The following is a 27,573-nucleotide window of genomic DNA, read 5'->3' as shown; positions in this document are numbered from 1 at the left end:
AAATAAATGCTTCTTAAAGAGAAGAGTCCCTTGATGATTTTTGTTTGGGGGTAAAGGCAGGCCACTATAGTTAGGGGTGTGGACAGACAAAACATGTACACAGACTGAGAAAAGGAAGGACTTAAAACAGCTTAGCTGAGCCTGGTGTAGCTGGTACACCTGTCCATTCTATCCTCCAGTTAGTGGGAGCTAAAGCTCAGTATTTCACTACCTCTTTTATTCAAGGGGGTAGATCATTGTGGTTTGGCTTCACTTACTGTGGGTTAGGAGTGGACAGATGGAATAATTACTGTTTACTATGGATCAACTGATGCACACTCACAACTAGTAAGTCTTCTCCTCTGCCCCACTTTAAAGAGGTATAATTGTTTATTTGTCCATGCTTTAGGCAAGACATATATTGCCCCACATTCCTGGAGTAGACCTGTTTTGGAACCAAGTAGTTGGAAATGTTCTTTTTTTTTTCTGTTAACCCTGTTCTTTCTTATCCTAGCAATGTGAGAGCCTTCAGCAATAGACATTTGCTGCTTTCCCCTAGTAGTCTTAAAAAGGTATCCATATCTTTCTACCAGAAATGCATATGCTGCTTTCATTCTCTGTATGTATTCTTTCCAATGTTACTCGTTTACCCAGGTGCTTTTATACCAAGAGCAGTTGGAATGCTATCCTTGTAAAGTGATTTCTGCGCCTGACTTGAACTAGCTTCTATAATCAAGAAATTAAGACTTTTTTCCCCTTTCCTCTTACTGTGCTTTCAGGTGGCAGCCAGGGCTGGAGTCTACGAGATCCTCAATCAGTTGGGGTTCACTGAGTTTGAGGACCTAGAAGACATGTCTCTCTCCAAGCTCCGTTACCGTTGGCAGGAACAGACCCTTAGTCTGCTTTCATTCCGAGGAGAGTTCATTTAGGACCCAAGACTGTGACACACCTTGGGAATTTCTGTGTTTCTCCAGACTTGGCTGGTGCTTTTTATAGGTGTGGGAGAGAGAATTTGCCTTAAGGAAAGACTGTGTTTCCAGAAAGAAGGGGAGGGAGGAAGGGGAATATAAACTGCCTTTAAGAAAACAAAAATTTATAGGGTTCTTTTAGATGCAGTAAAAAATATTGTAAATTAAAAAAATAACATTAGACAGGTGTTTAATTGCAAACATTGTGTAACTGTAAAAAAATCTCTGAAATGTTTCAAACACGATCTGCTGAATTTAGTGAATGTACTAACAGCGAGTGCCAAATTCTTCAAGGCCTTCTTCACTTTCTCACTAGCCCTGTGCAGTATGCATTATATAGATAGATATATATATAGAGCCAGAGAGATGTAAATGCATTTGCATGATGATTTAGGATTCCTGAAGAGTCCTTAAGGCACTTGAGTGAGATCTGGAGTTTTCTGTTTGTGCATATTTATTACACTCTTTAAAATTTTATTTTATTTTTGGAGGTTGAGAAAAATATAAACTAATAAATTCACACAACCCTGCTACTGTGTAGACCCCTATTTCCAGTGCCAAGATGCTTCTGCTGCAATATAGTTAAATACAGCACTGATGTTTCTGTTCAGGAAAAAAGACAGGCTCCATACATTTTATATCCAGAAATAAAAGATAATGGGTGAAATTTCAGCTCTATTGAAAGCAGTGGGAGTTTTGCAATTGACTTCAGTAGGGAAATCTCAAAATACATCTAAAACCATTTAAAAATCAAGGGAAATGAAATGAGATGGAGTTGAAAAGACTGAAAAATAAAGTGAATCAAGTGTGTTCAAATGGAATAAAATCCCATTCCCACTATCTAGAGCAAAGGGAGAGGCTGGCTGCAGACGATTTGGTGGGCAGGAAGTAATGGAATAGGCAAGAGCCAGCATGAATGGGATGATAAAATAGGATATGAAGACAAAAGCATAAGTACAGTCTCTGTCTTTTTCTGACTCTGCTTTCATCTGCAGCCAGTAGTGCAGTAGGTGCAGACAACAATATTAAAAAGTGAATGTTAAAACCCCCCGTCTAAAATGGCAAGAGGTGGTTTTATTTTCCTTTGGACATGTCCCTGCTGCTGCTTCAAAATCCAAACTCCAAGATTTCCATTAACAAAACATTTTATTTGTGGCTTCTTTCTGCAGAAGCAGGTTAGTTTTATTTTCTTTTTTTGAAATGCAGAATCTCTGATCGTGTATTTTATGTCTCCAGCAGGATATTTTGGTGTTTGAATAATTTGCAGGTGATGTAACTGAATAGTTGAATTACAGTAGTAATCTCTAGGAGTCAGTTGATCTTATTTATTTATTTTTTTAAATCTATTATTCATGTAATATTAATACAGCCATCTGACAGCATAAAACATTTTCCCTTCTCCATGCCCCTATTGTGACAGAAAGGCAGCTACCCTGAAGTGACATAAAATCTATTCGAATTGCTCATTAGAGTTTTTTGCTTAGGTATTTAGAAAGCTTTGAAACAGCCTTGTTCTTTATTGATTTCTATTCACAAGCAGATGCATGTCCTTTTTTTATATTTAGTTCTTCTACTTTCTGGTTATAGAACACGTGTCTTTCTTTGCAAAACTACTGTGCATCTTTGGGGCACAATTTTGTTTGTTTATTTCTTTTTTTTTATTGTATATGACCTTTTGGTGTTCCCCCCCCCACACCCCACTCCTGTTTTTGTGTTAAGGTTATGCATGGTGGCAGTGAGCAAGTGCCTTCACAAGTCAGTCTGCAGGAAATTCTTTTGATAATCTGGTACCTTCACATTTTGTATTGTGCCACCAACAAATCCAACAGATTTACCAGATGCACCAAAAGTCATGCATTTAGCATTTCTTGGAGCTGGCCAAAGACAACCACTTTTTTCTCCTGGCTGACATCTTATTGTTTTAAAGTTCTGATATCTAGGGTGAGATCCTGACTCCCCTGAAGTCCATGGCAAAACTCCCACTGATTTCACCACTCATATCCCTACTTGCACAAACTATAAGCATTTAGGAAAAAACTCTCTTCATGATGGAAACCTCCTTACTAAGCTTCAGCATTACTTTGCCTAGGCTCTTAAAGCAGCGAGAAACAGCTAAAGGCGGCAAGCCTGGGGATTGGGTAAAGTTAATCTGGTCTTTTTCTTCTCATAACTCATACTAAGAGGGGCCACTCTCTTCCATGCAGAAAGCATAGAAGTAACGTGAGACTGTGCCTTCCCTTCCCCCAGCTGGGACTTCACATAGATCCTTCCAGGTATACAAAGCTTTGGCACTTCAGTGGTTGATGCAATTGATGTTCTTTGATATTTGGTTTTTAAAGTAAAACTACTACAAGGATGGATCTCAGTCATGGGGATCACCCAGGTTCCTTGTACATGGGACATTCCTTTTGCCTAAGGACTAGAATGCAAATATGATTGATGGGTGAAGGAAGATGGTGCATTAACAAGTCTATTGTACTTCTAAAAGCAGCATTTCTTTCCTATTCTTATTTTGAGCTTTTTTAATGTAGTTTTTAATGCAGACTTTAATAGTGCTATTGCACACATTTAAAATGTAGTATTTTGCCACAACTGTAGTTTGTCATAGCCTGTGGAGATGCCAGTGAATGTACATACATGGGATTCTGCTCCTTACTGATGGAATCCAGGTAGAGGTGGTGAGTTTAAAACAGAAGCCCGGTCCTTACATCTACATGTTATAGCTAAGTCATCAGCAAGACTGGGAGAAAAGCTATGGGGAGAAAAATATAGTCTCATTACAATGAGAATAAGCATAGATCTTAGGAAATCCAACCTGAGGCAGCCAGGGGCTCATTAATTCATCTTCCCCAGGTGACATTTAGCTCTGCAAGTGCTGCTTTATTTAACAGTAGGCCCAGTGAGTAGATAGCCAATTCTGAGTAAATTCAAACTGGGACACACGAGCTTTGAAAGCCTATGAGATTGTCACCAACTTGCCCCAAATCCCCATTTGTCAGTTACTAGAACTGGTAAACTTTGTTTTTTCAGTACCAAGTAGAATATGCTTTGCAACTGTTCTTATAAAAAAAAACCCACAAACATTTACTCGTCTGCCCATATTGACAGGATTATAGCTACTGTAAATGGTACCCTGTAGGACTGTGTGAATAGGGAAGTATTCAATTTGGATTTAGCTGATTCAGCGGACACGGATTTGATTTGGAGATTCAGATCACTGTCCTGAATTGATTCAGCCGAATTGGCTTTGGAAGATTTGGTGCTGATTCAGAGAGATTTGGTGATTCAGATCAACTGGGGAGAGGCAGGCACAGCCAAGTGGCTGCAGGTTCTCCCATGGCTCCTCTGGCTGTGTCTGCTTCTCCCCAGGCAAGGGGAGCTGCGGGAGAAGCCCTTGTGGCTACCCTTCCTGGCCCCAACCTCCCAGCACTTAAAAAAGCCCCACACTCACCAGCTGCAGCAGTGGTGATTGGGACCTCTGAGCACTCATGGCAGAGCCCTCCCCACAGTGGGAGGCAGCGGGGATCATTCCCCCCACCTGGCACCCATGTAGCAGCTGCCCCATGGTGTGGGTGCAGCATAGCTCAGCAGGGTGCCACATACTATCTGGGAGCTAGAGTGGCTCCAGCAGTCAGCTGGAGCCCAGCACCACTTAGCCTGAGTGGCCCCAGCTCCCAGACAGTGCGCGGGTCACTGGGGATGAGTGCTGCCAGGCTCTAGCTGATATGTGCCCCAGCTCCCAGACAGTGCACGGCACCCTGCCGAACCATACTTCACCTGCATGATGCAACAACTGGCATGCAGGTGCCTGGCAGGGAGGCGGTCCCTGGTGCCCCCCACTGCCCTGCACTGTGCAGTGAGGCTCTGTCATGAGCCCTCAGAGGCCCCAATCGCCGCTGCCAGAGCCAGTGAGTGTGGGGTTTGTTTTTTGGTTTTTTTAAGTGCCAGGAGGCTGGGCCGGATGGGGAATGGGTCTGTGCCTGCCTCTGCTGCAGTGGGGGAAGCCGCGGGGGTGCTGCTTGCCCAGCCTGCCATGGGGAAGGGAGCGCGTTGCAGGCGTGGGTTGCTCCAGGTGGCAGCAGGGCAGAGCCCCCACTCCCAGTTCTGCCACACCCACATCCCGTGCCACCCACCTCAAGTAGTGCACCCACCTGGCCCTACCCCGGCTGGGCAGCTTGTCCCAGCCCCAATCCCTCCCTCCCCAACACCTCTTCTCTCCCCCCTGCCCCCACCCCAGCAGACTTACCAGCTGGAGCCAGCTGTGTCAGCTGCCTGTTTAGTCTGTGACTGAATCTCCAGAGCAGCCAAATCTTTTCCAAAGTTTTTCCAAATTGATTCAGATGCTTCAAATCAATTGGGAGATTTTAATTTGTCTCCTGATTTGATTTGATTTGGATTTGGAGATTCGGTCCCTGAATTGAGTCGAATCTCCTCCGAATCAAATCGGCTACTGAAGCTTTGTATCAAGTGTTTAGTAGTGTTACTCTGAGATCTATGTTCAGCCAATAACTTAGTAAGAAAAGTACATCTCTTTAAGATTCTGTATAATGTAAAGTCCTGAAATGCTGTTTATACAGCCAGGCTGGTGTGCTGCTTGCTCCCATGGTTGTTTGATGCAACACAGACCCAGGGGGAAGACTGGTGTCTAAGGCTACTGTCCAAGACATCCTGCACCTGCCAGTCATGATGCCCTTGGAATTAAGGCATCATTTTCAGTGTCCACAACACCTTTTGGAGCGCATGTGAGCAGCAGGTGAGCAGCACTTCCGAAAGCCCAGTCCTCTGTGCCCGCATGTTGCTTGTTAATGTTTCAGGATAGTAGTTGCTTTAAGGTTGAAGGTATCTTGGAACTCGCTTGAACTGATTTTCAGTTTGTAGGAAACGTAGGGGCAGTGAGCTAAGAATAAACTATGCAGCAGTTCCTAGGTGGTTTGACCTGCTTTATTCTAGGGGATCTGATTTTTTTTCCCTACATTTGCTTGGCCTTGTCCTGCAGGGAGACCAGTTTCTCTCTGTTGGCTGCAGGTGCAGAAGTGTTACATTTAGCCTGGAGTACACCTATTAGGGACTGGAGTCTTTTTACAATTGCAAAATATTCTGATTAGCTTTTAAAATATATATTCATTTTAATACCTGTTTTGCCATTGCACCTTCACAGGGAAAAGTTTTTTCTGGTATTTCTGGCATGATGAAACTCTGGGACTCTCCTTAGGGAGAGAGAGATCCTTTTCTTTAAGATCTCCAGCCTGTTTTGTACAGCCATCAGTTAGGTGTGAAAAGTTTCTGTGCCCTTGGGTCCTCATCCAGGTCCTTACATTTTTGCTAGTGTGTGTGGGGATGAAGAGAAAAGAACTTTTCCCATTTTGTCCTTCTGTTGCTTATTTTCCTCATTGTATTTGGAGCTTCCTTGCAAAGATATAAAACACTCTATTTCCAACTGGGCACTAGAAAAACCAGCTGCCAAGCTGTGCTTCTGCTTTTTCAAGGTGGTGGGTGGGGGGAATGAGTAAAGGGGGCAGGCGATGACTCATAAAGAATAATTGGACAAAACAGTAGGCTATTAAATTCTTGTGACAACAGTGCATCTTTTGTGAAAGAATTCCCCTTCCCCTCTTTCTTTCCTTTTCTCCATCCACAGATTGCTTTGGAAGTCTTGCACAATATCCAAAAGGAAGTCTGTACAATTGCTTAATTAGATGACTGTTAATTGCTTAGGAAATCTAGCTCTTTGATCTTATCCTGTAGGATACAGACTTGAATAACATCACCTGGATTTCTACATAAAAAGTCTCTTTCCACTTTTTCATCTTGACAACAGGCAGTTTCAAGGAACAGCTCAAAATTTGGGGTGGAGCTGGGGAGGAATTAACAAAAAAAGGCTTATTTTTAAAGGAGGATTTTTTGAATGTGAAGAATTACCTTTACCTTTTTTTATTTTTTTATGAAAATTTCCTTGCCTTTTCCTAATATTTAATTTTTATTTGATATTGAAAATGTTAACATATTTGAAATACCTGTTGAAAATCTTCACACACTAAGAAGAGGTTTTAGTAAATGGAAATTTCCTGTAGCAATTTTGGTAATGCTTTTGTTAAGCATTTGCAAGACTCCAAAAAGATTATCTGAAAACATAATTTGCAAGCAGGTCTTAGAATTCTGTAATTATAAACCAACCCACACGTTTAATTATTATAATCCTTGCAAATCTTTCTCCTCATTTAATTGAAAAGCCACCTTTTGTCTAGACCAGCACGGTCAGTCCAATGAAATGTTTATATTTTGTATATTTTCATTGCTGCCGTGTTGTTTTTCTTGCACAGGCGTGTTTTTCTGTGTGGTACATCTGAGAATATTAACATGTTCTAGTGTTAAATTCAGACTAGTGGTGAAAGTGGCATACTCCCAAAATAAGCATGTGCTTCAGCTCTGCTAGTGATATTAACATGCTTTTGTATTACCCTGAGACCAACCTGTGCACCCATCCCACTTCCCCACCCATTCTAGTCCTATTGAAAGTGCAGAACTTTGTGTGGGGAGAGGTGGGTGCTTTTCCTATGGACCATTAAATAAGCAGGGCATCTGGATATGTGCAAGTACACACACAGATTATGGACCAGATCTTCAGCTGGAGTAAATTTTCATAATGCCATTGACTTTAATAGGACCATGACATTTTACAGCAGCTGAGAATCTATTGCTTCCTTTTTTATGGCCATGCTCAAATTGCACCCTTCTGTGACTCTCGGCAGGGAGGACCTACAGAGCCCACTCTCAGTGGCTACAAGCAGCTAGATTTCCACTGTGGATGCTTTGCCCTGCCAGATACATATTCTCACAAAGATGCAAGGATACTCCTCTGCTCTATTCATCGTTCTCTTTGCCCTTAGTGCATTCATTCATGGTCACATCCATAGCATATGTATGCATTTCTGTTGTCTTCTTCACAGTTCCAGCATCAGCCATTCTTCATTCCCCTTTTTTTGGTGTTTTTAGTACAGTGTACTTTTATTTTATGTTTTTCTGTTAAACAGGGTAGTATGGTTAATAAATGCCATTTTTACTACAGAATGCCTGTACTGGGGCCATCTGCTGCTACAGAGAGTGAAGAAATAGGTTAAAGCTTAAGGGTTTTGAGTTTTCTCAGACTGGGATAGCCACGTTTTCCTTGTGCATTTAATAGTATAAAGCTGAGACTGATTCTTATTATAAAATTGGCAGCGTTATGCTGCTGAGAGCAGAGTGGGCCTCACACATTCCTCCTCTTTAGAATTTACCCATCCCCATGTACTTTTATTTTTGTCTGTTAGCCAGGATGTGGTACGTGTTTCAATGTTGCAGAATCTTAGGAGGGTTTTAAGTTTAGAAACCCTAGATCTTTCATTTGCTGTAGGAAGAGTTGGCTTGCAGAAGATAAGCCTGTGAAAATCTTAGAGCATCTCAATTACTGGTAGTATGGAAAAGATGTACTTGATATCAGCAGGGGGCTCAGATCAAGAAATCAGCTATTTTCTCTGTGCAGAGAAATGCTAATCTGCCTGATAATCTGTCTTGTTCCATTTTGGTAGGTATACATCATTCACTGTACACAACATCTAATTGTATTGCATGTGTTTTGGAGCCTGCATTAATATTGATTTGCTTTTTTGCTAGTTCAGATGTTTGCTGTCTCATCTGAATATCATTTAAAGCTCCTGTCATGCAGGGGTGAGCTCTAAAGCAGCTGTGTGAGGCCAAATTATTAAAAAATGGTGCAAAAATTTGTATCGGCAAAACATCTTGCATTCAGCAATGGAAAGGATGCTCGTGTGCTGGTGATGGGCAGCTATGACCAGGACTGGCCATCACTTCAACACCTGAGAGATGAGGGGCTATAGACACCCCAGAGCTCATGCTTCAGGGTTAGCCTTTTAATGAATGTCTGTGAGGCTTGAGGATGTTCTGGTTGTTGTTGTTCTTTTCCCTTTTCCCTGGTTGGAGGTGATGTAGGCACATGTCCTAATGGCAGTGGCCCTTGGAGTTTCTATTCTAAAGCAGTTTAGGCGTTGTTGGATTTTTCTCTTACAGAGCAGAATTCAATGGGTAATTTTGCCTTAGCGATGGCACAGTTGCTTTCCAGAACCAATTGCAAGGCAACATAATAATACACATCACCGCCTGTTCAGGTACTGAGCCTAAGCTAGCTGAAAACTTGCAATGCCATATGCTTCTTTTTTTTTCTATCAGGGACTCAAGTATAACTGGGTTCATATTAGCACTGTCACGTTCTTCTGTGGTTACATTTTGTGGAGGTGGCTCAGGTGACTGAGAAAAGGTCTGGTACCCGTTGATAAATTCTCACATGCTACTTCTCCACCCATATGTAAAATGGATTTTCTGTGATTAAAAAGCACAGAAAGTGGCTCTGAGTTCTCTTGAGAATGATATTGGTAGGTAAAACCTTGGTCCTATTGAGAGAATGGACCTTTTTAAGGCTTTGCAGAAACATAAATGTCATGTACTTGTAGGATTTTGACCTCTGAGTGAACCCCTGATGGGATAGCCATAGAAGTGTGGATCCTAGGATTTCTGTGGTTGGTTTTTCTATCCTAGTTTTGAACAGAAGACAGTTTCTATGACTTTGGTGATTGCTGGATATGATTTCAAATAGCACCAGTAGTTGGAATAGGAAGCTCTTTGTTGGGGGAGTGGGGCTAGCACAGACTACCTTCTCAACAACATCGTACCAATGCAGAAGGCTAAACCAGCTGCTGGTCAGTAGATACATCTGCCAAAGCACTGCAAAACTGGCCTGGAAATCTGTGTCCACCAGTTGTGATATCTAATAGGGCATCTACCCTCAATTTGTATATAGTGCATGTGCACCCGGAAGGATGAAATAGATGTTTGTTTAAGCTGCAGTGGCTGATTTTGGATGGGATGATGGCAAATGGGAGTGTTCATCTCTGTTGCTCTAAAGAAAAGACAGTATTCCAGAAATGAATTTGGGAGTGGGGAAGCAGGAAAGACTGGGGAAAAATATCAACCTAGCCCCTTCCTTAATAAGCAGACTTGTTATCATCCTTTCCTTTCTGTGCATCAGTTTTCATTGAGCATCATTATAACTGGGAATAAAGTTTCTTTAAAAATGTAAGGCATTTAGTGGGACAGAGGAGAGAGATTTTCTGCCTTGGCAGATGAAGCATTTGGTTCAGGGGAACGATGATCTCCATCCTATAATTTATCTCTGTTTCTACAGCATTCTGAAGACCTTGCCTATGTTTGGAAAGTGTGTGATTTCCAAGGAAGGCTGCTTTCAAGTACTAAGAGTTTTACCTTGTGGCAAAGCAAAGTGCTGATATGGCAGAATGTGTGAGAAATGGTGGGAAAGGATGGCTGGGGTATGGTTACGATTCACCATTCCTTTGTTGGGGGATGGATGTTATTACAGGCAGAAGAACAAGAAAGCATAGGGGAGGATTGTGGAGAGAAGTCAATGATGGAAACAGATGAGACATTAAAGGAGGAAAGAATGCAACACTTGTTTTTCTTTCTGTTTAACATTAACATGTTTATATATAGGCACAAGCTGTCTGAAGGAAATTGTTTAAAAATAACAAAACTCCAAAGTATGGCAATGACCTCACTTAATCAGCAGTCTATCATGGGCCCACCAGCATGGGAGAGGGAGTTCTTATCGCTTAAATCACATGCATGTAACAGGAAGAAACTCCCAACACCAGGGTCAGGAAACATTTCAAGGCACAGCTTATACCAGGAGGAAGGAAGACAGACTCAAGAGTTCCTTAGTTACCTCTTTTGCTGGGAAATAAAACTAGGGTAGAGACATCCCAAGCAACAATAACATGATGAAATGTGGTGGGGGTCAGGGAGGAGAAGGCAGGCAGTTTCCCCTTCCGCTGCTTCACAAGCCCTCAGTGAATTATACTCTGCTGCTGTTTACACACAAAGTTTTCTCAAGTCAACATGAGTGGAACTTCGGGTGAAATCATAAGATGTGTGTGGAAGGTTCAGGGACACCAGAGATGGCAGAGGCTCAATAAAACATACATCACATCCTTCCCATCAGGCTCTTACTGGAGCAAGACTAGGGTACACTCCCTCCAGCTTCCCTAAGAGAACCTGTATACACAATGACATTACAGACGTACACATTATGAGACTTACTAACTTTGTTGCTTGTGTTGTCACTTTTTCTGTATTTAATACCCTTCAACCCTGGCTCAAAACAGTCCAATCTCGTTTACTCCTAGCTGTGCCAATGAGACGCATCTGTCCTGCCCTGCAGCACCCTTGCTATTTCGGTCTCAACTTTAAATTCAGCTATGCTCAACAGACTTCAATGCAGACCTGTTGCTAGGCAGGCCTTTCTCAAAAAGACCCTGAGCTGTGTATGAAACTTTTGTACTGTGTTTCATATAGAAGTGAGAAAAATCAACTACAAAGTCACCAAAATAATTTTTAGTTATGATCTTATTCATATTGGTTACCAGAGGTGAAAGGTTTTTTGCAGTAATTAGCTGTAGCAAATTCTTGCCCTTCTGCTTATTTGTTAATTGTTTGTTGAAACTGAAGCCATCATCAATGAAGAGGTGGTTTAAAAGATTTTTGTCTGAAACTGTATGCATAGCCCCCCCCCAATTTTCCTCAAGGAAACTTAGAAATTGTTATCCCAAAGAAAATAATTGGCAAATGAAAAAGACTTAAAGCAAACATGGTTGTATATTTGAAACAATTGTCATTAAAATGTGGTTAATGAAAAGAAAACTGACCTTGTTACTGTATCTTGAATTAATTCAGTTTGCTCATAGTGTGTGTTTCACTTCATCAGTCCTACAGATGCAAAAGAGATGTGAAAGAACAAAGCTGCGTCATATTCTACATCACACATCATAATTAAATTACCAGTTACTTTCTGACTCCAGAATTCTTTTATGTTAGTGATAATGTATGAAATAGGGAGGGCACAGCCTGACTTTTCCTGATGCCAGGTTGAGTTACAGATCTCTTGGTTTTGGACATTAAACCAGAGTGAGCCTTCTGGACATCAGGTCCATTTAAGATAGTCTCCTCCCAGAAATTCTTTGAAGAGAGAAACTCAAAATGGTGAATTTGAATGGAAACTATTTCCAAGCAGATGGTTTGCTAGCTGATCCTCTCATTGGTAATGATTTTTATCTAAAATTCAAGCATCATCTTTAGCCCTTATAGCCAAATATAAAACAAGCCCCTCTCTTTTTAACACAATCTGCTGGTATTGATGAGATGACACAAGTTGTTAGTTTTTATTAATTTATGCTGATTGTTCAGATATTTCTTTATTTAAAGTAGAAATCCCTGCTGTGCAAGTGGATATTGGCAGGAAGCTAGAACTTTGTAGCATGAGCAGGCACAAAAATCCTGTTCTGACTTGTGAACCAAACATGTCTGATCTTGAAGGTGAAGGAAGGAGAACAAACATTGGACGCTCAGATGTCATTTAGATGGAGTCATTTTTCTGCTCCTCCCCACCTTTTAACATAAAAGGGCTGTGCGACTCCTGACCTGAGGGGTGACCTCAAGATTTTTGAAGCTGAAATGTTTAAAATGAGACCCTTAATGATGGCTAAGGGGGGGAGGCAACAGATTTAAGAGGAGGCTTGAATTTGGAGAAAGGTAGTGGCCAGGACATGACTGGCTAATTGAGTGCAGCTGCTCGCTTTAAGCAGACGAAGCACCTCAGGGTTCAGTCAAACCCCTTCATTACCCTATCTGAGTGGTTGCATCTCCTTGCTCTTCACTAGGTCAGTCCCATCTGTCACACCCACTGAGCCATAGGCATATTTCAAGAAAAGGATAGTTGAGAGAGAGGTGTTAACTATTTAGGGGTTTTGTTGTTTTTGTACTCTACGTAGCGACAGTTCTTTCCGTGTCATAAGCCTCTGTAGCACTGGGAACACATAGGTATACATGGTGTGGAAAAAAATATATTTGTTGCACTAACAGGACATAAGGAAGAAGCAGTAACACATGCTAGCATTGGTTTCCAATGCTTTTTCTAAGAGACACTTAAAAAAATCAAAGTTTGATGACTTGTCATTAGCTTCTACTTTTTTATGAGGGCTATGATGATGTGATCATGGCATATAAGACATATAAGGGAATGCCCCGGTGTCAATATGCTTTATATCCTGTCAGGAATTTGTATCACTTTTGTGTATATATGACTCTAAAGTCAGCCTAAAATTAACCCAGCCACTGGCTCCTGCCTGTCCTCATTGACGTTCATTTCACTTTCTCATGGAAACCTTATGATTGAGCCTGTTTCATAGTTTCATAGTTTTATAGTTTCTAGGGTCGGAAGGGACCTGAGCAGATCATCAAGTCCGACCCCCTGCCATGGCAGGAAAGAGTACTAGGGTCAAACAACCCCAGCAAGGTGTTCATCTAGCCTTGTCTTAAAGACCCCCAGAGTAGGAGCCAGCATCACTTCTCTTGGAAGTTGGGTCTAGATCCTAGCCGCCCTGACCATGAAGTAGCGCTTCCTGATGTCTAGTCTGAATCTACCCTCTGCCAGCTTGTGACCGTTATTCCTGGTCACTCCTGGTACTACTCAGGGGAACAGAGACTCCCCCAGTGCCTGCTGGTCCCCTCTGACTAGTTTGTAACTGGCCACTAGATCTCCCCTCAACCTTCTCTTGTGGAGGCTGAACAGGTTCAGGTCCCGCAGCCTCTCCTCATAAGCCCTGTTGTCCCCTGATCATGCAAGTGGCCCTCCTCTGGACCCTCTCCATGTTGTCCACATCCCTCCTGAAGTGTGGTGCCCAGAACTGGATGCAGTACTACAACTGCAGTCTGACCAGTGCCGCATAGAGGGGGAGGATCACCTCCTTGGACTTGCTTCCTTCCTGACTGCATCCCCACACAGTCAGCCTACGTTCATTTTAGCATCAATAATAACTCCAAGATCCTTTTCTGCCTCTGTACTGACGAGAAGGGAGTTCCCCAGCCTGTATGTATGGTGCTGGTTGTTCCTCCCCAGGCGCAGCACCTTGCACTTGTCAGTGTTGAAACCCATCCTGTTCTCATCCGCCCACCCATGTAACCTGTCTAGGTCCGATTGAAGCCTACTCCTCCCTTCTAGCGTGCCCACCTCCCCCCACATCTTAGTGTTGTCTGTGAATTTGAACAGGGTGCTTTTTACCCCCTCGTCCAAGTCACTGATGAAGATGTTGAACAGTGCAGGCCCAAGGACCGAGCCCTGGGGGACGCCACTGCCCACATCCCTCCAGGCTGAAAATGACCCATCCACCACCACTCTCTGGGTACGGCCTTCCAGCCAGTTGGCGACCCATTGACTGTGTAGGTGTTGACACCACGGTCCCCCAGCTTTTTAATGAGAAGGGGGTAAGAGACCGTACCTAAAGGCCTTCCTAAAGTCCAGAAAGACTATGTCCACTGCTACCCCTGCATCAAGGGTTTTGTGACCTGGTCATAGAAGGCTACCAGGTTGGTCTGACAGGACCTGCCTCTAATGAACCCGTGTTGGTTGCCCCTAAGCATAAGCTCCCCCACTGGCCCCTCGTGGACATGTGCCAGAATAATTCTCTCAAAAAGCTTCCCCAGGATCAAGGTAAGACTAACTGGCCTATAGCTTCCTGGGTCCTTCCTCCCTTTTTTGAAAATGGGAACCACATTGGCCCTTTTCTAGTCCTCTGGCACCATGCCAGAGCACCATGAGTGCTCATAAAGCCGTGCCAGGGCTTTACCTCTGCTAATGACCTCAGCTAATTCCCTCAGCACTCGGATTGGAGATCGCCAGGACCAGCTGATTTAAATGCGTCCCGTCCCTCCAGAAGTTCCCTGACTAGATCCTCACTGACCCTTGGCTTGGATGCACCTCCCCTGGGGCCTACGGGGGTCCTGTGGGGGGGGGGGTGACCCAGTCCCTGCTCAGAAAAATGGAGGCAAAGAAATTGTTAAATAGGTTAGCTTTGCTGTCTGGTGCGATGACCAGATTTCCTAGCGTGTCTTGCAGGGGTCCCGCGTTACCCGGTACCTTCTTTTTCCCCCCTACATATTTAAAAAAGGACTTCTTGTTGTCCTTGATGTGGGTAGCTAGTCCTAGTTCCATCTCCACCTTGGCCTTCCTGACCGCTCCCCCTTACAGCCCCCAGCAACCGCAGTATAGTCCTCCCTGGTGATGGCCCCTCCATTCCATTGGGTGTACGCCTCCCTTTTAGCTAGGAGACATTCCCATATGCTTTTGGTGAGCCATGGGGGCTTTTGCACCCTCTTGCCCCCTTTGAGCTGTTTCTGTCCATACATTTGAATAAAAAGCCAAATATAAGGATAGCCAATTTTTGTCCAAGTTTGAAAAATGTGACTCTTGTCTCTACCCAAGGTAAGGGCTTCCTCCTGGCTATCTGATGATATTTGTATAAGTTAAACCACCAGCAGCTCTTTCATTGCATGAAATGGAGTAGACCAGCTTATCTAAACATGATATTTGCCAAACTTCACCCCAAAATGTTGATAAGAATTCCTGACTACTTATTAGATAGCTAAGGATCTGGTGATAGGATATGGAGCCTCTCATCATTCAATAATGGGACAAGAAACCAGAATACAAAGCCCATAGTTACTGTCAAAGAGTTCAGAAAGCCAGGATGAAATAAGAGTAGTAAACTTAGGTCCCTGACAGTTGTTACATTTATCATGTGATCAACATGTTAATCTCACAATAAATTGTAATATGCCACATTCAACAAATTTATTTGGCTATCAAGTAGGAAACATCACATGCTTCCTTGACCTGGTTCTTATGTTCATGTCTATACCCCAGACTAACATCTATGCCAATAGAATGTTCTTGTCATAGGGAGATGGTCCCAGGAAGCTACATCAGTTTCAAGTGGGCTACTTCTACTCTGATGCACATGTGCAAACCCACTGAATGCAGCTGACTTGTCTCAATGCATTCCTTTGCAAAGCAAAAATAGATAGGCTATCTTGGATAGCCATGCATTATCATAGCTCTATTTTTGGGACGCCTGAATCTTGTTGTCTGATGGCTTCCAAGTTATTATAAAGGGAGACTAAAAAACTCATTAGAATTGTCACTCAAGTTGGTAAATAATTGATCTGACTTCAAAATGCTATTAGGAAGGATTAATTTCATACACAAAGAAGTTGTTTTAAAAACACCTACTGACATGTAGCACAGACAGAATGAGTTCTGTTGTGGTCCAGGTCAGAGGGGTGTTTTCAGTTAAGATGGACAGAGTATAGGGGACAGTGGGCACATCTACATGTGCCCCTATGGCGCTATTGTTACTGTGCCATCATTTAGTACTTCCTTTTGGAAGTACTGTACTAGTTCAGTAACAGCCTGTACTGTGCAATGCTAGTGGCGCACAGTTATTTTTAGCTGCTGCGTTGCCATAGCAATGCGCTATACTGAGGGAGTGCGTTGCTACAGAGATGTAGTGGCAGCATCATGGTTTTTGCCTATGTAGCCGTAGCGTGTTGCTACAGTGATGTAGCGTCACATGTAGATGTGACCAGTAAGGCTGTGTGAAACAGCCCCGCTTGGTTTCAACTTCCATTTTGCCATTTCGATGGGATAGTGTTTTGTTTTAAGTTTTGTTTCATTTCAAAGCACTGCTCCATTTTCATTTCATTTCATTGAAATTGTTTTGCTGTTTCGACGTTTTGCCCATAGGCTATAATGGGGAAGCACAAAACTGCCTATAACATTGTCATTTTTTGGCAGATTTGAACAAAAACAGCAGGGATGGTAGCCCTTTCTGCAGGCATGAAGTCCTGCCAAGCTCCAAGGACATAGGTACAGGTGTTTCTGAGGAAACTGCACCTTAAATTCTTGAAAGCAAAACTCATGTCACTTGTAAGTGTGAAGGCACAGGGGGGTGAAAACTGCAGGCATGGTAACACCTGCTGAGGCCATGAGGCCTTTCAGGTTTCAAGGAGATAGGTGCAGGGATTTCTGGGAAACTGCACCTCAAGCTGCTGACAAGCAAAACTTGTGACGTGTGACTATGTGTGTCTGTTAAGGCACACCCTCACTGGAGCTGGTGCCTCTACATGACACAGTAGTGTGCTCCCTATAGCCTCAGCCTGGTCCACCACTTTAAATAACAACAAGTAATAACTTAGTGAGCAGCACAGTAGCGCCAGCAGCATCTCAGGCAGCCAAACTGTGACAGCTCTCCTGCAGGAGCTTCTTCTCCACCACATGTGTTAAGGCTCACCCTCACTCTGTCCTTCCCCCTCTTCCCCTTCCCTCGCCTTACTCTGTTTCTTTGCAGGTAAACCCAGCTTCAGTTTTGAAACTCAAAATGTTTTGACTGTTTCATTTTGAGGCTGTTTCAAAGCCCTTCGTTTCATTTCGATGTCACTGTTTTGAGCTCGAAACGAGTCGAAACAGCTTCAAAACAAAACAGCCAGTGAAATTTTGCACAGCCCTAGTGCCCAGTGTAAGGCAGAGGTTGGCAACATTTGTTGGCAATGCCAACAAACACCCGTAACCTTGACTTGTAAGATGTTGGGATGCCAGGAGCGGACAGCAGGGGAGCCATGAGGGGCCTGATCCTTGTTGTGGCAGTGCAGTGCAGCCCCCTTCCCTGGTGTGCCAAGCAAAATGCCTTCATATGCCACACTGGCACCTGTGCTAGGGGGTGCCTACCCCTGGTGTAAGGTACATGATAGTGAACATCACTGAGTGTATGTGAAAAGATCCCGAAGTGCCTTCATTCGGTTTTCTAAAATGACTTTAGCACCAACTGTTAATGAGCATCAGTAGAACGTGGAGCTATGGCTCACGTTATCTTGATTTCAGTGGGAGTTAAGTGCTTAAATTCCTTTGAGGATCTGGACTTAATTTCTCAAAAGTGACTGCCTTGGGATTGAGAATCCTGGTGTTTTAAAAAGAATAATTTTTAGAGAGGAGGGTTTTCCTCACTTCTTGAAAATAAAGATTTTTAAAGATTTTTCAAATATGGCACCTAAACTCAGTAGTTACTTTGGAAAATCTTGGTCTTAATATACACACAAATTCAGGCTCTCATCATAGAAGTGTATGAATGTATTTAGATTTTATTTTTCCTCCTTCTAGGTCTATTGAAGCCAGTTTCAGAGCTGTCAGGCCTATTTTCAAACACATATCAAAGACTATTTGTGCTCTCTCTGAAACTGTGCATCTTTTACAACTCAGTCAAGTGGTGAATGCAGAAGCCCAATCCTCAAGACTCCTGGCAGAAGAGATCAAACAGGTTTTTGAACATCTCTCAAACAAATTCCTCAAGTGCAGATTCATTTCTCTAGTACATGTTCCCAGTGAAATTCTGAGCTTCCAAGGAGATAGGGAAAAGGTCTCTTGGTTGTCATCTGACTTTTTTTTTTAGGCAGTGTTAAATAGACAAGAGTATGTGTTTCAGTCTGGAAACTAAAGATTTGTCTTCACTTTCTTGCTTGCGCTTGTTCTCAATTTTTTTATAGTACGGGCACCCCTCCATAACTTTTCTGAATTGTGTGGCACCCAATTTAAAAAACTAATTTATAGATTACTGTGTTTACCTCCTTGCAGAAGGGCCTGGCAGCGGGCATGGTGGAACAGCCAGGTGAGCCTGAGCCTGCTCTTACCTGCTTAGTTTACCTGCTGATCTCCTAACACCTCACAGCACCCTTCAAAAGATCTAGAGGCACCCCAGATTGAGAATTGCTGGCTTAGGCTAATGTAGTCTAGCTATCCCAATGCAAAAGCGCAGTGAATACAAGGCACTTCAGTTTTATCATAGAGTTAAGTTTTCCAAGGTTAACCCCAGCTGGGAGAGAAAAGCAGGTTTTGGAAAGTTTGTTTCCTGACAAAACTAACGTGCCTTGTCTTCACTGTTATTACTTTAGTGGATGAAGTAGACAAGAATTCTCTTAAGATGGAGGTGGCTTCTGAAGAGATCCTGGTCTAGTTGCAGGCTGCAGCAGGAACGAGCTCAGTACCTGCCTGTCATTCCTGCAGCACTCATTATGGTCTCTAGACCCGGTGCTCAATGCAGTCAGTTGGGTAGCAGTTCCCCAGCCCCCTGTACACCTCTCTGATGTTCGGGAGTATCCATAGCACAAACCGTCTTTCCAGAAGCCTTGGCTGTTGCCATAAACTGCTGCCTCATGGTAAATGAGTGGCATGTGCTAGGGCCAAATGTAAGTCTTTATGTCACCACCTGTGGGTACCCTCTTCTCTCTAGGTGAGAAATGACCACTGGCCACATGGTATAGTGGTGTCAGACACTAGCCAGAGTTGGGACTAGCCAGCAGGCCCAACTTGACCTGAGGTGGTGCTGGCAGGGCATTGAGAACGGATGGTCACTTGAGCTGGCAGTGTGTTGAAGCCAAGGAGCCTCCCTTAAACCAGTCGGAAGTGCTGAGCTGGGAGGTGTGCTATCCAGCTCATATGGGTGTTAAGCACTGATGGTCATTTGGAGCAGCGATGGTCAAGGCCTGTAGGTCTCTGCTGCCATCCCTTAAGGCAGGGGCGGGCAATTATTTTGGGCAGAGGGCCACTTACTGAGTTCTGGCAAGCCATCGAAGGGCTGCATAACGGGCAGCCCAGGGCAGATTAAGATTAATTTTCTAAATTGTTCAGGGGCCCCGTGGGCCAGGCAGAATGGCTCGGCAGGCCGCATTTTGTTCACCCCGCCTTAAGGCCTTCGATCTGAAATGGAACCGAGGCTGTTGCTGTCCAGCTCATCGGGGTGGCAAGCACTATAGTCATTTGAGAGCGGGTATGCTCCCCTCTTAGGGTCATCTGTGTAGGGTGTCTCTGTACCTGAGCCTCGGGGGTGCTCTTCCAGCTCATTGCACAGGACCAGTATGTTGGCCATTTGAGGAATTCATGGTCTGCATAGACCACCAGCCCCCTCTTAAGGCCCGTGGGAGGGACAGACCTGACTGAAACCGAGCTAGAAGTGGTGCTGACTAGCTCGATGGACCATAGTTCGTTAAGCACCCTGCCTGCCTGCCTTGGCATCTGGTTTTGGATTTAAGTTCAACTGTCCCCTGCTGTGCTCTCTTTTCTCTATCTTATTGTTTTATGTCCAAGTCGCCCCCTCCTGCTTCGCTGTTTTTCTCTACAGCTGGGCATTTGTGTAATGATTAAAACAACCATGCAGTTGGCAAATTGCTGAAAAGGGATTCATGGCAGTCATCATCATGGCAGCCCAAGTCACAGAGCATGGCTGCTGCTATCGGGCTGGCAGGCCGATAACAGCAGGCGCTGCTGTTCCAGTCCGGCCCCACAGCAGTAGTGGTGGGGAGCCAGCGCTGCTGCTACAGGGCTGGGCTGGAACAGCAGTGCCAGCTTCATAGCACTGCCACAGGGCTGGGCTGCGCTGGAGCCATGCTCTGTGCCCTGAGCTGCAGCAGGGTCGGAGCCTACTGGTGTGGAGCAAAGATAAGGAGGAGTGCAACAGAGTGGGGGACAGAGAGAAGCAGCGTTGCGGGGTGGGAGACTGTGGGCTACAGGGGAGGAGTGGAAGGCCATGCAGAGGTCTTTTCCTCTGCCACCCTGCAGCCTTGATTGAAAGGCAAGGGCCATTTCCCCTTGCATTAAATGGGTCAAAAACCTTGTTTTCTAATTGAGTAAATATGGTAAATTGATGTGGATGGTGCTTCTTTCCTCAGGGGGTTTTGGCATTCAGTGAAAAGGAGCCTTCTCATTTTCACGCTTGGCTTCCTGGAAGGAGGTGGCAGCGTAGGAGCCAGGGCTCTTCATTCATTGTTCTCCTGTGAGCTTAAGACATCTAAGAGGGGAGGAGAGGGAGGGCAGGGAATCTTGTCACAACACCTCTCTCTTTGTATCTGGGCAGATCTGCTCTCATCCTGCTAGAGCACAGAGAACTCTCTGTTGCCACCAATAAAAAAAAATAGAAAAAAATACAAAACTGATTTGTCCCCTGTCAAGCAATAAGAGGCCTTAACTGGCTTTGTGCTACTGCATCCCAGACAGTCACCTGGAGGACAATGGAAGGAAGATGGAGAAGAAAGGTTAGGGAATGAAACTGCAAATTTAGGATTGCCCATCTGTCCAGGTCCATACTAGCCATGACATTTCCAGGCCAGGTGCAGTCACTGAAGGCAAATGTCTCATATGATGATTAGAAATGCAAAGCTCTAGAACTTTTGGTTCAGAGATGACGCCTTTTATTAGACCAACTAAGAAATTGCAGAAAAATATCTTTTTCTGTAAGCTTTCAGGCACACATGCCCTTCCTTGGGCTCAGGGAAAATTAAAGATGGTAAAAAGTTCCCATAAGTAGAGGAAGGGCACGTGTGCCCAAAAGCTTGCAGAAAAAGATAATTTTTTTGTGATTCCTTAGTTGGTCTAGTAAAAGTTATCATCTCTGATAGAAAGGCTGCTTCTTATCACTTCTTCCACATCTTATTATTTCTGATGCATCAGTTTTCATGTCTTCTTCCAGGCAGCACAAGTGCAGCCTGCAGCAGGCAAGTCTTTGCTAAAACCTGAGAGCAGAGTGGGAAGCTTCTGGACAGACCTACCCCTTGTGTTTAGGTCAGAACTGTTTAACAAGACAGCAACATTAATTTTCTCATCATCTATTGCTTTGTAACCCAGACTGAAGTTTTCCTGAATATGCTGCATAGGCTTCTTGAAATTCTGGAAGTTGGTAGTAGAAACAATGCACAGTCTTTAAGGGAGACTGAAATATATTATATAACATATTAACCACTGACTTTATTATGATACGAGAGAAGAATAATTCGTTAAAGTCAGGATCCAAAATCCTGTGAAGTCAATGAAAAGATTTCCATTTATTTCAGTGAGTGCTGAATCAGACCCTAACTGTTTGTGAATCTGAAATATATTGAAATATAAATAACACACAGAGAACAAGCAGCAGCTGCCAACTTCACAACATCTGAGGGAATTCAGATCCCATTAAAAATCACTGAAAATCCCCAAATCCAAGGGTCCATTCTGTGACAGTTATTTGTGTATTGTAATTTAAAATGCTTTGGGAAGGCACAATACAATTTACATTGTAGACTAGTGTAGCCAAGTGATTTTTTATGTCCAAGAGCATCTTTTAGCTGCCTATCACATTAAGGCAAATTGCTGCAAATTTCCTTTGAAAAAAGTGGCTCAAATAATATTACTATGGTAAAATTTTTGCTTTAAGAAACATCCATCAGGGTATGACTGTTTACCTGAAGGGTTTTACTCAAAAGCAATGCGTGTGTGGGCGACAGTTAGGTTAGAATGACCTCCCTTAAGTACACATTTAAAAAAGTCACTAAGAGTGATACAGGCATTGACAGCTAGTGCAAATCTAGCAGCATAATTGTGGTACATGAGGCATCTATGAAAGACTGAATTGATCCTGAGAAATCTCAGGACATATCTTGCTCTCAAGATCACTGATCATCCAGTGAGAGATCTTTTGCTTGTGAGATAATACTTTCAATCTAATGTTTGCTTGGATTAGTATGGGTGTCATTTTGCAAACACTGCTCTCAATGATTCAAGTCTAACAAAGTCCATTAGCAGTCTTCTTTATGCAACTAAATTTTGCTTTCCCCTTCTCCCGGAGCCCACCTTGATCCTGTATTTGAGCACAGCTCTTCAGCTCTGAGAGTCAGTCCACTAAATTGTTTAGAAGTTTGGAGTGGACATGAAAAGACCTGAATTCTGTTTTAGTTTTGCCACTGGTGGACCAGGAGCTCAATGGATAGGGGACTTGGATAGGTAATAAAACATTGCTTGTTATAGACTTCCCAAGGGGGTGGTGGTGCAGTCCCCAACCTTGGAAGTCTTCAAGAGGAGAATGAACAGACACCTTGCTGGGATCATTAGATCAGTGGTATTCCTGCCCAGAGCAGGTGATTTGGACTCTGATCTTCCAAGGTGCTTTCCAGCTGTTCTATTACCAACTATGTTATGATTCTATACAATATACAAAGGAATCTCATGAGGTTCAAGGACAAGTGCAAAGTCCTGCCCTTAGGACCATGAACAATGTGTGCACCCGGCAGATGGGGGGCACAGCTGCGCTGGTGGTGGTGGGAGCATGGTGGCAGTAGGAGCGTGAAGGAGGTAAGTCAGAGCTCCTGCAGATGCCGGTGGCACTGTTGGCAGCAGGGGGGCAGTGGCAAGTGTCAATGAGAGGTCAGCGACCACCTGCAGGCAACATTGGTGGTGCCTTTTTGTAGGGGTGCACTGCCACGCTCAGGCAGTGCACCTCCTATGCGTCACCCCTGCTTAGAACAGAACAGTTCCATGACCCAGTACACACTGGGGGCTGACTGGCTGGGCAGCAGCTCTGCAGAAAAGGATCTGGGGGTTACAGTGGACAATAAGCTGAATATAAGCCGACAGTGTGCCCTTGTTGCCAAGAAGGCTAACAGCATACTGGGCTGCATTAGTAGGTGTGTTGCCAGCAGGTCAAGGGAAGTGATTATTCCCCTCTATTCAGCACTGGTGAGGCTGCATTTGGAGTACTGTGTTCAGTTTTGGGGCCCCCACTACAGAAAGGATGTGGACAAATTGGAGAGAATCCAGTGGAGGGCAACAAAGATGGTGATGGGGCTGGGGCACATGACTTCTGAGGAGAGGGTGAGGGAATGGGGTTTATTTAGTCTAGAGAAGAGAAAACTGAGAGGGGACTTTATAGCAGTCTTTAACTACCTGAAGGGGGATTTGAAAGAGGATGGAGCTAGATGGTTTTCAGTGGTGAGAGATGACTGAAAAAGAAGCAACAGTCTCAAGTTGCAGCAAGGGAAGTTTAGGTTAGGTATTAGGAAGAATTTTTTCATTAGAAGGGTAGTGAAATACTGGGACAGGTTACTGAGAGAGGTTGTGGATTCTTCATCCTTGGTGGTTTTTAAGACATGGCTTTACAAAGCCTTGGTTGGGATGATCTAGTTGGGGATGGTCCTGCTTTGTTTGCAAGCTACTAAATGAACTTCTTTCAGACACGGAACTAAAACCAGCAGCGTAGCAGCTGCTGCTGCAATGGGGAAGATTGACCTGAATTTCCTTCCTGTCATCTTTTAACAAATGAAAGTATTTAGTCAGAGCTAATGAGCATGTCTGAGCAGTAGGGGTCTCAGGACAATGAACTGGTTTCTCATTCAGTGACCACAAACTATTGAAGGTCCTTGTGTTACTGTCTTCAGCCAACACCACCCTCTCTGTTAACTGCAGTTTGACTATTTTTATTTTTTTGTGAGTACTGCTTTAGTGGTGCCAAAGAACACTTCCATGGATTTTTATGGTACTATCATGGGATTATGACAGACAGACATGCAGGTCCCCACCACACTCATGGTGCTTTACATAAAGTGCCATGAGTTAGAGCTGTCCACCTAACCCAAGAGGTTCTTGGGTTACTGGGGGAGGATCAAACTTCACTTTGGAGCCAGTCAACCCCGAGGAGCCTGCCTGCAGCCTCTGTCCCCTCGCTCCACCTTCCTTCCCAACTCTGGTGCTGTCTGCACGGAGGGAGAGGGGTAGTGAGCTGTAAGTTGGAGTTTGCCTGGCCTGAGTTGAGGAGGCTGGGGGGCGGGGCTTAAGGGGGCTCCAATCCACTCACTCCCCCCACCTCCCAGCTCAGGAGGAGGAAACCCCAGCCCACAGTTCACTCCCACTCCCCTCTCCCTTCCTGCAGACAGCATCAGGAGCAGGACTGGACTGATGCAGCTCAGCCCCAACCATGCAATGTATTGACCCCAGGGAACAGAAGTTCTCTAAGTCACTCCAAAGTGGAGTGCTTTCATCTGATCCTTCACTAGATAAGGGTTAATTTGTTGCACAATGGGCCACTTTTAAAGTGCTTTGAAGCTGTGAACATGTGGCACAGCATGGTTGTGGAGTGATTTCAGGGTTCTGATTGCATGACAAATGTAACTTCTGTCCATGCCCATGCATATGACTTATCCATTCAGCCACTGTCTTTATTTTATGTCACCAGCACTAACGATCAATGTGATGGTTGCATAAACAGTTCTGATGGGAAAGGTTTCCATTCCTCTCTCTTTTCTTTTTTTTGTGCTAAATTTGGAGGTCTAGAAAAATAGTTCATAATTGCTGGTTGGTGGAAAACAAAATTTATCTGATGTGCTTTCTGAGCTCTTGTTTGCATACACTTAGGCCATGGTTTGCTTAATTTTGGTCTCGCCGTTTCAAGTGTAATAGAGGCTGTTTGTCATGCTCGGTCTGCACTCCAGTAAGCTGGCTTCATGTGTGGTGTGACTGGCATGGAGATAATAAATGACCTGAGGTGGTGGGGCCGCCTGCAGCTAGGGAAGAGGAGGCGAATGTATATACAGCTAACTGACTGTTAGATATGTGGGAGGGTATAAAAGGCAACCTTGTCTTACTGAGACGCATAAAAATGATGTCAAGTATATTTAATGGAGGGCTGAAGCTTCATGTAGCATTCACATGATCTAGTTTGCTATATATTGGCTTAATTGTACTTCTTTCTTTCTTTGTCTTTCCACCACTCACTGGTTATCCTGACCATCAAATGGAAAAGTGTGGCTGCAGTTTTGTCATGTCTGGCTGTTGTAGGCTAGTGAGGATGAGACTAAAAAAAAACCCAAGTCTGTTGTCCTCTCCAGTGCTAAGAACTTCCTTCACTGTGTGTTTTTATTAGCCAGAGAATATGTCATTCTTGATGATTTGCTTTAAGGCTCTTTGTCTGTTTTCTTGCTTCTGATTCACTAGCTATGACATACTGACCTCTGTGTTGGAGGAAACAGTAGAAGAATTGTCCAGTTGCTTATAACAGCTTTTTATTGCTGGCCATAAGTTTAAATAATTTAAAGCAGTGAATAAACACGAAAACAAATCAAATAATTTTGAACTCTAGAGCTGTCTTGGTGGGATTAAGAATACCAGTGAATAAGATCTAATATGCTGGTACCTATGTCTTTCCATGTAGACAGATGGATTTTTACAACATGGAAGAGAATTACGTTGGTGAGTGTAAATAAAATACATTTTTACTTATCCTTTGGTTAAAAAAGGTAATTTGACTTTTACTTTTCAGCATTATCAGCTGTGTACAGTGCAGTAATTGCTCCAGGAGACCTGGATGATTGAGACTAAAAGTAGGCATTTGAATGATAAAGTTAAATAACATTTGAGGTATGCAGTTAAATGACAAAATGAAACAGCCCCATGGCCTGCTGACTGAAAGCATCCACCATGTGATTTGCTATCAGTATTATTATTATTTATTTATTTATAGTAGCACTTGGATGCCACAGCTGAGATCAGGGTCCCATTGAACCAGACACTACACATCTGCATAGCAAGAGACAGTGTCTGACCCAAAGAGTTTACAGTTTTACACACGAGACAGAAAAAATGCGAGAGAGAGAGAGAGGAAACAATTTGTTCAAATTTACACAGTAGATTGGTGACGGAGCTGGGAATGAAGCTGAGATCTCCTGTTTCCAGTTGATGGCTGCTCTGTTGGTGGAATGAGTCCATGCCCTACATAAAGTTTCTAGACCTAGCTGCAAAATATCCTAATCCACAAATTCAGTGACATTCTTCATCAAAATAAAGAATTTCTACAAATGTGAGACAAATTTTCTTGTCACCTTTGTGAAGCATGAATCCTGTGTTTTGACTAGCTCTGTCATTCCCTAGATATATTGGATTCTCTCTATGAAGGAATGTCAATTTGGGGACCTTAAGGGCATTTCTACACATGGTCATTTAATGAAGATTATCCCATTTCAAGCTGCCTTAGGGGTGCGGGTCCACATGTGTGCACCCTTAAGGCAGCTTAAAAATGGTGATTTTAAGTTATGTAGGCCTAAATTTGATACCAGCCCAAACCAAGTATCAAATTTTAGAGGGGCTAATTAATGTGGATTAATGCATGTGAAGATGCATTACTGCAATTAACACAAGGAATTTAGTCCTGGGTCTGCCCAGCCACCAGGGAGCTGACCGGAGCCCAGCCCCAGGCCTCCTGGCTGGCCACCTCTCTTCCCCCCTGCCTGGGCTGCTCTGTATATAGCTTGTCACTTGTAAGGGAGATTTTTATTGTGGGTGGATGGGGAGGGTGGTGGAGGGGGTACTGTTTGTTGTGGTGGGGAGGGGGAGGAATGAGGGTGGGTGTTGTGAGGGTAATAACATTTTTTTGTTTCAAGCATGTGAATGTCCTGAGAGTGGTTCTGAGGGTGGGCAGGGGTTAGGGGGTGTATGGGCAGCAGGGAAGGTGGGGTGGAGCAGGGAGTGCAGGAAGAGGAGGTCAGCCAGGGCCTCCTGCATCCAGTGCCCTGACCCCTACTAGTGGATGCGTGGTTCTCCTGGGGCCTGGGCAGGGGAGTGGGGGTGGGGGTGGGGGTGGGGGGGCTGTTGGGGCCAGCACCATGGTCAGCAGGAGCACAGGCTGCTGGCCATTGCTGGCAGGCACCAGGTTGGGGCAGCAGGGAGCTGGGCATTGCTGGCAGGGGCAGAGGCAGCCCCTTTGCCAACGAGGCAGGTGAGCAAGTAAGGAGCTGCTGTGTATTGCCCCTGTACTGGGCACACGGCTCCTGGGCAAGGAAGGGACTGGCCAGGGATCAGAGCGTGGGGGTGTATTTCCAAGATGGTTGC

General features: G+C 44.1%; 1 protein-coding gene and 1 long non-coding RNA gene across 4 annotated transcripts in view; one reads left to right on the top strand and one right to left on the bottom strand.

Annotated features, from left to right (window-relative positions):
- Positions 1-11,733, top strand: part of PALD1 (phosphatase domain containing paladin 1) — a 199,068-nt gene extending 187,335 nt beyond the window's left edge. For all 3 annotated transcript variants that reach the window (XM_090057409.1, XM_090057410.1, XM_090057408.1), the window contains one exon: positions 759-11,733. In XM_090057409.1, coding sequence (XP_089913535.1) covers positions 759-908 — 150 coding nt within the window. In that variant the 3' untranslated portion in view covers positions 909-11,733. The remainder of the gene's footprint in view (positions 1-758) is intronic.
- The window catches only part of LOC149859836 (uncharacterized), a 102,240-nt gene that overhangs the window by 65,729 nt on the left and 8,938 nt on the right, over positions 1-27,573 (bottom strand). The window contains exon 2 of the long non-coding RNA XR_016443495.1: positions 11,717-11,777. This is a non-coding gene — a long non-coding RNA (uncharacterized LOC149859836). The remainder of the gene's footprint in view (positions 1-11,716; positions 11,778-27,573) is intronic.

The sequence above is a fragment of the Crocodylus siamensis genome, chromosome 7 (genome assembly GCF_052110815.1).
Source record: "Crocodylus siamensis isolate JL-2025a chromosome 7, ASM5211081v1, whole genome shotgun sequence".
Classification (NCBI taxonomy): Eukaryota; Metazoa; Chordata; order Crocodylia; family Crocodylidae; genus Crocodylus; species Crocodylus siamensis.
The sequence above is the reverse complement of the archived record's forward strand: the minus strand, read 5'-3'. Positions and strand labels throughout refer to the sequence as shown.